The sequence below is a fragment of the Tupaia chinensis genome, unplaced genomic scaffold (assembly GCF_000334495.1).
Source record: "Tupaia chinensis unplaced genomic scaffold, TupChi_1.0 Scaffold000117_2, whole genome shotgun sequence".
NCBI lineage: Eukaryota > Metazoa > Chordata > Mammalia > Scandentia > Tupaiidae > Tupaia > Tupaia belangeri.
Window position 1 is genome coordinate 2169923 of NW_006159583.1, and position 12152 is coordinate 2182074.

The following is a 12152-nucleotide window of genomic DNA, read 5'->3' on the forward strand; positions in this document are numbered from 1 at the left end:
GGTGTGGCCCCCCCCCCCGGGGGGGGGGGGGGGAGGTGCTTTTCACTTTCCCTCTTTCTGCCTGTCTGTCTCCAGCAACCACACATGCTCTGGTGCAAAACTAAAGAAAAAGAAAAAGAAAAAAGAAAGACTACTACCTTGATTGGTTTGGGTAACAGGATCAAAAAGAGTGTTTTCATTTTTATTTTACATGATTATATAATTTGAATAGATGTTTTATGCAAAGGACACTGAAAGAACCAAAATATCAAAGTAGCTAGTTAGTGACTTTCAAACTTCATGGATTTTATGAATAACAGCCATTGTAAGCAATACTTTTTTACATCAGAGGCTAGTACACAAAAGCTTGTGCACATTGCTATGTGAATACAATTCCCCCACCCCCATTATTTGCAGTTTCTCTTTCTACGGTTTCAATTACCTATGATCAACTGTGGTCCAAAAGTAAGTGAACAAGGTATTTAGAGGGAGACAAAAAGAGATCACATTTGCATAGCACTTATTATAGTATAATCTTATCCTTGTTTATGTTATTATTAGTTGTGTTCATTTCTGTGCTTAATTTAATTTATAAATTAAACTTTATTATAGCTGTACTTGGAGGAAAAAACATAGTCTATATGGAGTTCAGTACCATCCGTAGTTTCCTTTTCTTTTTTTTTTTTTTGGGAGAGGTTTTTGCTATAGGGCACATGCACTCGCCAGACAGACAGAGAGAGACAGAGAGAGAGAAAGCGAGAAATCACCCCCCAGGGGGGATGGCCATGCTGCAATCCCTTCTCCTCCATTCTCCTCTCGGAATCTTGGTCACGCATGCACACGCACCTGGCATGAGTTTTAAGCCACCGGGTCCAGGACGCAAACCACGGTCGACTACATGGGAGTCCAGTGACATAGCCATTACGCTAACTGCTGGTCCCAACCATCTGTAGTTTCAGGGTTGCACTTGGAGTCTTCAGACAGAACCCCTGTGGATAAAGGAGAGCCTGTCGACTGTATACGTACTATACACCATGATACTTACTCAATATTGTCATCTCATATTTTTAGAAAAAAAAGTTTAGCAAAAATCCAGTAAGTTGATTTCATGACTCTCTAATATCACTACCTAAAGCTTGGAACATGTTAGGCTAATTACAAAGCAAAGGCCTATATATGGCACGAGGAGAAGAAGGGGGACGAAACCAGCAAGGGCAAAGGAAAGGCAATTCTTCCTAGGAGAATCTGAGACATAAAAACACAATAGATGTGGAGGTATCACAGAAGGAGGCTGAAAGCTCTCTGAGTGACTTCAGTCTCTGGACTCAGTGAGGGGAGAGGAAGAGACACAGTGAGTGGTTACTGACTAGCTTTCATAGCGTTCATTTGGTCTAATCTACATTATCTCTTACCAAAATACTATAGTAAACTTTGGATGGCTGTGACGAAGTAACTGCGCCCCACTCCCTCAGGGTTTTCCAGTGCTTTCCCAGAAGGTCAGTCTTCTTAGCTGAGCAATGGAGCCTCTGCCATCTAACTGCTTCTCTAAGCCCGTGGCCTCTCCTCCCTTCTGCTTGATGCTGAGTCTGGAGTTTCTTGCTTCTGTACAATATTTGCTCTTACTATTCCCTGAGACAATCCCTATAAAATCTTCTCCATTGTGAAAGGCCCAATTCAAACACCACCTCTGCCACAAATAAAGCATAGCATGTCTTTTGTAATTTTTATGGCCCACAAATACCTTTTACCTGCTATCATCATTTCAATCACGCGTTCTTTCAGAAATTGAATATTTAGCAAGCATATACTCCACCCCAACACCATGAATAAAAGATAAAAAAATACGTGTCCTGTCCTATATTTGTACATATCTGTCACTCACATAGATGCGTCACATTGTAAATTCTTTGCAGGTAGAGGTAGTATTTTATTCATTCCTTTATTCAATAAATATTTAATAAGAGCCTAACTCAGTGAAAGGCATGGTTCTTCATGCTGAAATATAAAAGTGAACAGAACGGTCCAAATTTCTTGCCTTCTAAGAGCTTTTATTTTTCATAGGAGCTTAAGACAATAAGAAAATAGATATATAATATTGGATAGTGATAAGTGTTAGCTAGAGAAATAATGCAGCCTCAGTAAATTCAGAATGACTGGTATGCTATTCTATTGGTGGATCAAAGGACTATGATCTCCACAACAAACAAGACTTGTGCAGAGACCTGAATGAGGTAAGGAGTGAATCATGTGAGTACGTGCAGGAGAGCACCCAGCCGGAGGGGAAAGCAGTGTACTGGCCCAGCGGCAGCTCCATGCTTAGACTGTGCTTGGCAGACAGCAGGAGACCTGGGTGGCTGGAACAGAGTGAATGAGGGGTAGGGTGCCAGGAGACAAAGTCAGGCAAAGCACTATGGATAACTAAATGTCCTGAAGGCTAAAAATCTTCCTACAAGGGATGACTTGGTATAGGATAATGCAGGGATGTTATTTAAGATAGCACCAACGGCATTTGTGGGCACAGTATGAGAAAAAGGAGGAAAGTGTTGGAGAAAGGAGGCAAAGTTGACTAAATGGTTTTGGGCCAGAGCCAATGGAAGCATAAAGTGGCTATTGAAAAGATGGAGAAAGCTATAGAGAGGTCACAGGTATTTCGGGGATGGGAAGAGCTCAGTGTTAGAACTGTTAGGGAAGATACTCTATTTATAGCCTTGAAGGCTGAATGAGATTACTTCAAGGAGAAATGAAAAGGGAAGAGAAATCTGAAAACTAAACTATGAAGTACAGTAACAGATGCAGGGCATGATGCAGACCCCGGAAAGAAGACTGGGAAGGAAGAGTCAGTGAGCCAGGATTAAAAACTAGAAGAGGGTCTCCAAGAAACCAGTTCACGTATGTCATATCCAATGGATAATTCATAGAGAGGAGATGCAATAGATGTTATAAATTCTGTTGAAGAGAGTTTGGAAGTAAAACCGTAGGAAAAAGTAAAATATGATCATCAGGTGAAAAGCCCAAGGATCTCTCTGAGTGGTCCTGGAGATGAAATGAGAATTGAGAGTGGGTGAGGGAGGGAGTTGTAAGCAGAAACAATAAACTCTAACTTCCAGCAAGATGTGATTCCTCTTTCCTCTTCTGGAAGCCCTTTTATGGGAGATAAGGAAAAAGTACAATCCACCATAGTTCAAAAAAGCTTATATCAACTATTTAAGGAGACGTACTACATTTCCTTATAGTACTTTGAGATTATTTATTTATTGAGTACATTATTTATTGGTACTTTATTGTTTGATGATAAAGGAATGCCATTTAAATATGTTGGTTGTCTAGAGTTGTACTTAAAATGGCAGAGCTAGCCCGTGGTGGACTGGTTAAGGCAGCTAGATTCCACATGGCCAATTGAGCAGTTTGAGTCCTGGACTCAATGACTTGAAAAACATGCCAGGTGCATGGCATGTGTGCCTAAAATCCCCAAAGTAAAAAAGAGAAGGGATTGCAGATGGCTATTCCCCCCTCAGGAGGCGGGGTGGTGGTGATTTCTCACTCCACCCATCTCTCTCTTTTGAGCACATGTGCCCTATAGCAAAAACAAAACCAAAAAGTCTAAAACCTGTTTCCTTAGTCTCTACATGTGCATATGAGTTTGTGTATGTGTATGTGTGTGCATGTGTGTGCGCATGCACAGATGCACTCAGCATCAAGCTGTAAATTTAAGAACTAAAAACTTGGCAGAAAGTGTCAATTATGCACATGTGGGTCTATTTTCTGACAAGGCAAAAAATAAATTCATTGGATAATGAGTTCATGTGTAGTAAATCAATTTGTTCACATATTTTGCAAAGGTGGGGGTTAATTACTATCAATGTCTTATTGATATAATGCATTAAAAGACATTTAAAATGGGGTCCTAATGGCACCTGACTCAAGGGAGTGGTGGTCTGGCCTTTTTTTCCCATGGTTTTTTCAGCACCAACTGATTTAGCAGACCCACGAGAAGAAAAATGGTGTTTGCAACATTAACATCTTGCAACAAATATTTCTCTTCCTAAGTTTCCAGTGCATCATGTAGTTTTATGTAGTGAGGATGCTTATATTTGAGAGCATTTTGCATTTGGTAACTCCATATGACCAGTTAATGTAGTTCAGTTTCCAAGTCTCACCAGGTCTTTCTTTTATAGAGCAAGATAATCAGAAGTCCTAGAGCGAGACAGACTGGCTGTGGTCTACCAGCATAGTAGTGAGAACATAGCCAAGTTATAGAAGGCTTAATCATTGAGGGGGCAGGGGGAACAACCATAAAACAGTCAGCAAATGTTATTCATTTTCATGTAGAAAGCTTTTCCATCTTCTCACACCAAATCATATTACTTGGTGTTTAAAGTAAAATGTAGCTTGGAATCTGGATGTAAATTAGAAAAGGCACTCTTTTATTCTAAGTCAAACATTTATTCATACTTCATGTGTTGAAGTGCCAGTGGCAATTTGGGCTGAGTTTTCAGGAAAAAAGTTATATAGCTTTTATGTTCCCCTCCCTTTTTCAAACCTAAGAGATCATCAGTAATAACTATTCTACTACCAAGCAAATGAGCATAAATTCTGGTCTTATTTTTCTTTAGATTAATGAAAAAAAAAAGGACACTTTTGCTAGATGCTTAATATTTTCATGGCTATCATATAATTACTAATTAGTAAAAGTCCAAAATATTAACCTGTTCACTATAATATGTGGTTAATTCATTTTTTAAAAAAAGCCAAAAATTGATTTATTAATGATTTTTAACTGTATTTAATCGTGATGCCCAACCTTAAGAACTTCACTCATTGAGCTAGATGGTAGTACAACAGTACTTCAATGCTCTGCAATGCAGAACTCATGTGGGAAGGTCCCTATTCATACCCCAGGGCCTCCCTCTATGAGCCAGGTGTGTGTGTCATGCCTGTGATCCAGGCTAGCTGGGGCTGAGGGTGAGTCACAGCATGACTACTCTGTTAGAATGCCTGACGTGCTACATCTCTCCCTCTCATCGAAGAAATATATAAACTTTGAAAGAATAATCTTCTGTTTTTCTTTTGAAGTTGACCAGACAGAGAGAAGGAAAGTGAGAAAATAAGCTGCCAGATCCGAGACTTGAACCATGGTCACCATCTGGGAGTCCAGCTGCCCCAACCACTCTGCTGCCTGCCAGTCCTGAGAATAATAATTTTTATAAATAGGGCAGTTATCACCTAAGAATAGTCCCAATTACCCTGATAATGGGTAGAAGTACCTAATTTAATAAAATAAGTAGGCCAAAAGGATTCTCACACTTTTTTGTTTCTGATTCAGTTTCAGCCCTTCATGTGTCATGGAAGGCCTCAATGATTACCGCTGCACAGCGTGTCCACGAGGATATGAAGGCCAGTACTGCGAAAGGTACGCAATCATGGTACGCGAGAGACCATACGTAAAGGTCATATGGGAAAGGTCACAGTGGAAAGTATTCCTGTTTGAATAATTTCAGTATTTTTGTGTTTTCTAGCCATTTAAATTGTATGCTTTCAAAACTATTTTCATATTTTTAGCCATTCTCCAAAGAACGTTGTTTTTTATTTCTACCTTGTGTCTAATTTTTCTAAAGCTTCCAAATTGTCTCATGATTATCTAATTGATGTTTTTTCATGGGTGTATATATGCATATATGTAATTTTATAAGAATAAATAAGTCAAATCAATCTTCAATTCAAAAAATACCAGTATAAACTTTAGAAATTTGTATTATCAATAATAAAATGTTGACCACGTAGTTCCCATTTTAATTCACTGGAAAATATAGTTTAGCAATAACTGCATGCTCATTACTATTCTGAGCACTATGGCACTGTATCAGCAGGTGTACTTGAAACAGAGACTATAAGTGGGATGGAGAATATTTTTAATTAGTGCAATCTAAACAATAAACTGTTTGTTATTCGGTTCTCCTCTTCAATGGGCAAACAATATAACTTAATGTCTCCTCTTACCACGTCCCTCAAAATCTCATAATGCATGTATTCTGTTATTAAATTGAATTTTAAATGCAGTGCAAATGGTAAATTAAGTCCAAACTTACTGTCTAGTAAGGTGGTAATGAATATCTTTAACTTATATATTTTCTGTAAGATCAGTATTCTAGGTATTTCGAGTTATCTTCACCACATTTAGTACATTGCAGATTTTATTCCTAACGTAGAATAACTAGTATTTATTATTAACATAATACATGCATGTGTAATTATAGCATAAGTGACAGCACTATAAAAGCTTTGTAAAAATCGAGGGACTTAGCTTAGCTCCACCTGTTTAGCCGAGTTGTGTTTTTCTCATGTATTAGCTCAGGAATAGCTGAAGCACCCTCTACTTTGCACTGATATGGTGACAAATACAAATGTAAATGGCACTAGTGGTGCCATGTGTAGAGAGGTCTTCTCTCCAACAGGAAGGGGTCAAAAGGCCTGAGAATTTATTCTTCCATCATCACCTGAAATCATACTTTTGTCTAACTACTTTGCACTGATATGGTGACAAATACAAATGTAAATGGCACTAGTGGTGCCATGTGTAGAGAGGTCTTCTCTCCAACAGGAAGGGGTCCAAAGGCCTGAGAATTTATTCTTCCATCATCAATAATTTGTCTAAATTATTTCTTTTCCATGTCCTGTTTCAATGATTTCTTTACTGAACTCCTCAAATTGTTCATTCCTCTGCAAATATTAGGTTGTCAGGAAAGTCATGACATATTTTTCTATGCAAAAATGTGTCATGCCTTTCCTAACAAGCCAATATAAACTAAGTATGAGTTCATATTTATCATCACCCACTGAAGAATCTTCTTTTATATAGCCAGCAATGGCTGTAGTAATAATGGCAATATTTAACTAAATAAGACTTAAGTTTTTTAAATGCCAATACAATTTTCATAGGTATATCTCCAAATAGATCTCTATGTGATACTCCAACACAATATCCAATATCTGTATATATATAAAATGGTGCTCTCACAATTCCATGCCAGCAGAAATTAGCAGCAATTAAATAATGAAAGAAAAACAAAATATTTCTTTTGAAGATATTGACATCATTTGGATATAGGTATAAATGATAAAGTGATACACATTTTTTACACACCCACCAGTATGTTTTGGCAATGTTCATTTTATGGCCAATATTCATTTATGCTTTTGTAAACACCAGCAGGATAGTTACTAAATGTATGCCCAGACACCTAAGGGATTATCATTAGGAATTTATTTTTTAAAACTTCGATAGTACAGTTACATTTATAAATTGGAGTTCCTGCTATCTACAAAAGCATGTGTATAAAGAGACTGGGAAAGTACACTGAAATAACTATCCCTGTCTTTAAGCAGAGTGATCACAGAAAATTTGTTTTGTAAATATCCATTAATGTTTGAGCAATCAAAGTTGACAGTTGATATAGCATACAGATGAGCTGAATCATAAAGCTATCAAATGTGAATGACTTGAATTGTTTTTCAATTCTCAAATGCTATTATACTTTTGCCTTCACCAACTGTAACGTATAAGTGATCAAGTTACAGTTCCCCAAAAAGCTACTCTTATTCTGCTAAATGAAACCATAGTTCTTGGTTAAAGTTTTATTGTAACCCTCAAAATAAATTTTTCCCACTTCCTAGAGCTTCTTAAATAATTTAAAATGATCTTTTGACCTGTTCAAATCTATCAGCTCATTGTGTAAAATTGCTTAAATTTCTTGAGCATCGCTAAAGTGTAGAAACCCCTCCCCATACTCTATTTTTATTATTGGCGTAATAAACTCTCTGAGCGTTTAATCGATCTGAACCGGCTTAGACTACAGGTATTTCATCTGTGATGTTAAGAAACAATGTAAGTGGTTTAATATGATTTATATTTTCAGTGAGCATTTGTAATCTTTTAGTGGAAGAAAATAAAGACATAAATGTGTAAAAACCTAATATTGCAAATAGTTTTCCTCATGCTTTGCCTTTTATAACCAGCACAGGATGAATTAACTTTCACAGTCAGAGATGTGAATTTCTGTAACACCAAACCACGAAAGATGATCTAGGATTATCCGACCAGTGTTTTATAAGTTTTGGCTCCAGTTGCAGTTGCCTTTCAACTTCCTCTCTTATTTTTTCAACAAAATCTCTGATTATTGGTTATATCTAGGCTGATGTACATATGATTTATTGTCCAATCTGGGATATGCTAATGAAGTATGGGAATTATTTTTAATAATTAAATCAGAACAAAATAATCATCTGGGATTATTCTGGACAAACCAGAACAAATGACTCTGCAAACTGCTTGTAAAGTTCCAAACTTCCATTCATAAACCAGAGTGGATGTATTCTTTAGTGAGGAGAAATATGAATGGAAGAGTCAATGAATGGATTGCATTTTAAATTCATCCAATTGGATTTCCTTTCTCATTTCTCAAATAAGTGTTACATACTTTATATTTGTATAACATTGACCCAGTTCCCATTTCCATAGATTCACAACAAAGAATCTGTCTTAAAGAAAATGGTAGAAAGGAAAGACCAGCAGAATTAAATAGAAATCAGAGCAACTTACTGCCTCTTTCAATTTGCCTCCTTTTCCACAGTAAAAATAATGGGTAATTTTATTTTGATATCTACAACGCACAAAGAGAGAAAAGCCCGGGAGTCAATGTATTAATATAATCTATCTCTCTCTGATTTTAAAAAGAAGACCAAAAATTAAAGTTTATGATCTAGAACAATGGTGAGTAGACTGAGGCAAACAGGCTATATTCGGCTATGGCCTCCTTCTTTCTGGCACTTGAACCAAGAACCGTTGTGATAGGTAAACAGTTCAAATCAATTCGATGGTAGCAAGCATTAAATTTGAGTTTTATTAGGTGAAATTTGATATCTCAAAAAGAATTCCATTCTTCTCATTAGTAGATTAACATTACATAATCATTTCTACTCAATGATGATGATGTTGGTAATGTTTTGAATTCCATCAACAAAAAGCATTTTAAAATGTATTTCTCTTTCACTGCATTATCATGATTTTTGCCTCTTGGCCCACAAAGCCTGGTATATACTATCTGGCCCCTAACAGAGGTTGGCTGACTCGTGATCTATATAGACTCTTGATAACAGTTTAGTTCATTCAAAAGAAAACAAAACACACACATGAAACAATTTAGAGATGTGACTTGTTTGATCTCTTTTGCTTTGTCACTGTTTAAATTCAGGTGTGCCCCTGGCTATACTGGCAGTCCAAGCAGCCCCGGAGGCTCCTGCCAAGAATGTGAGTGTGACCCCTATGGCTCACTGCCTGTCCCCTGTGACCCTGTCACAGGAATCTGCACGTGTCGCCCTGGAGCCATAGGAAGGAAGTGTGACCGCTGCAAGCACTGGCATGCACGCGAGGGCATGGAGTGTGTTTGTACGTATACTAACTTAGCTTTTCATTCAGGGGGTCTCGGTTCCATTTCTGTCTCATTTCCAGTGAGAACAATGGGCTTTCTCTATTTACAATGGCTAGTGCTACTCTTCATTCTTTCTGTCGCTATCCATCCACCTTCTGCTCTTTGCTTGCTGGTTTTGTCTCATCCTACTGAGCCAAGAACAGCCGAAAAAACCCTCAGTATGCTCTGGTAAGTTCATTGAAGACCTGCAACAAAGCTCCTCGAGGCATCTTTTATTTTATTTTTTGGGTCCATCTCAGCAAGTTGGCATTGCCTTTGTGACAGATTAAAGATCAGTCTACATTAAATTTTTTAGAATCTTCCTGAATTTGTAATCAGCTGGACAGACATTTTAAACCAGTAATTGTAACTGACTCTGCTTTTCCCAGCTTTTACAGAAATCTATGAGCACACTGCTTTGGAATTGTCTCTTAAACTACAGAATCTGAAAGCAGTAACAATGAACTTGAGTATCTTCACTCACATGTACATTAAATGGAAAATGGTTTGGTCTTCCTTCCTCTCTCTCTTTCTCTTCTTTTCCACTGATCCTGGGTTTAGTAGTGCCATACTAAAAGTACAGTGAAGTCTGCGGTTAAACACAATTCTAGGATCTTATATACATTCCATTCTAAGATAGGTTATTTATAAATTCAAGAAGGGAGTGTTATATTATGGTGGTTTTTTTCCTTAAGGTAATTTATTTCATCACCTTTTAATTTAACCATTTTCCTATTGCAATATATTTATGCATGCTAATATTTCTTGTGTTAACATCTAATGTGTGTCTAAATCTAAATAGCATTTTAATTAGAAGAAATTCTGCATGTGCTCTGGTTGTATAAGAGTTACCTCAAAAGCTGAGGCCAGTTTTGAAATACTCTGAAAGGGACCTGCAGATGGCATAATGGTTTTGTTGCTGGACTCCCATGTAGTCAACAGTAATTCAAATCTCAGACCTGGTGGCTTAAAATTCTTGCCAGGTGCGTGAACATGGGAGTGCCCAAAATCCCAAAAGGAGAATAGAAGAGAAAGGATTATTGTGAGGCCATCCCCTGAGGGGGGGGGCAGGTTTCTTGCTTTCTGTCTCTCTGTCTCTGTCTCTCCAGCGAGTGCACATTGTTTTCCTTTAGCTAAAACACTCTAAAAAAAATTCTAAAAAGTTTGAGAAGACAGATTTTTATTTAATTATTGTTTTTGTATTTCATCCATCTTTAATAAAAGTGTATTACATTGAAAATAAAAATAAATCTGGAGGTATGTGGGAGGGGATATATATATATATATATACATATATATATTCACTCTTCCCAAGTGTAATGGCATATTTTAATGACAGTTAAAGAAGTGGACTACTATAGTATTTCATAATACTTCTTTCAAGTTATATTATTGATAAGGGTATAATTAGTTAGTTTTTATGCTTTTCATAATGCAAACACTAAGCAACACTTGAGTTATAAATCATCAATTTATTAATTATCCAGAAGTAAACTTGTAATAAAAGGGCATGTTTAACATGAAGCACAAAAATTAAACATTAGCACATTGAAATCTGGGAAAACGTAAAATAATGGAGTCATTTCCTGAACATTTCTTTCACAGAGAATTGACATTCTGTCCATCATCGGCAATGACTTTAAATATTTTTTCAGTTGAAAATCAATACTTTATTTACATTTTAAATAAATTTGCCATAAGAAAAGTTAACTGATTTTGTCCTATCAGAGGTATAGATTTCTAATCTCCATGTATCTCATGTGATATTAACAGAAGTGCCACTACTCCAGTTACAATGTAAGACCAGCCTCTTGATGCTCATTTGCATTATTCTTATCTTATAGAGAAATGTATTTGTAGCTGCTATACTGACTGCTCAGTTCAGTTGCTGTGACCTAGAAATTTCAATATTCTCTTGGGGGATTAAATAATAGTGATTATTTTTCTGTTAAAAAAGTGTGTTCAATCGAGGTAGCCTTATAGTACAATGGTTACGCCCTATGCACTGGGAGCTGGAGCCATATGGCTGACCATAGTTCTAGTCTTGTCCTAGTGGTGAAAACATTCTGGGGATGTGTGCATATATGTACAGACTCCTGATGGGATGGAAAAATGGTAGAAAAAGGGATTATAGAATAACCATGCCCCATCGGAAGGTGTCTCTCTCTTTCTATTTCTCTGTCTGTCTCTCTCTGATGAGCACATGTGTCCTCTGGCAATAAAAAAGGTATTAATTTATAGGGGTTTTATGATATCTAGATAATCTTTCTAAAGTGTTAATTACTTTATCATCATGTTATATAGATTTTTCTTATGTACCCTTAAGCTTTAGTCATTTTCACTTACTTTTAAGAATGTTTTCTCTTCACTCTTCAATTATATTAACATTAGGATTCTTACACAGAATATCTTTAGATATTTCTCTATCAAAATTTCTCTGGTTATGGGACCAACAGATGGTATACTGATTACATTGTTGTTCTCTCATGCAACTATGTGAGTCACAGTTTCAGTCCCAGACCCAGTCGCTGGTTGTGTGTGCATGAGTGCCCAAACACTGAGAGGAGAATGGAGGAGAAGGGATTGTGACATAGCCATCCCCCCAGAGAGTGATTTCCGCCTTTCTTTCTCTATGTCCCTCTGTTGCTCTGATAAACACATGTGCCCTATAGCAAAATTCTCTCTTAAAAAAAAAAAAAAGAATTTACA

At 36.9% G+C, this 12152-nt stretch overlaps 1 protein-coding gene across 1 annotated transcript in view; it reads left to right on the forward strand.

The window, feature by feature from the left end:
- The window catches only part of LAMA2 (laminin subunit alpha 2), a 509250-nt gene that overhangs the window by 330976 nt on the left and 166122 nt on the right, over positions 1-12152 (forward strand). Inside the window, exons 32-33 of the mRNA XM_027770245.1 lie at positions 5303-5389; positions 9228-9421. Coding sequence (XP_027626046.1) covers positions 5303-5389; positions 9228-9421 — 281 coding nt within the window. The remainder of the gene's footprint in view (positions 1-5302; positions 5390-9227; positions 9422-12152) is intronic.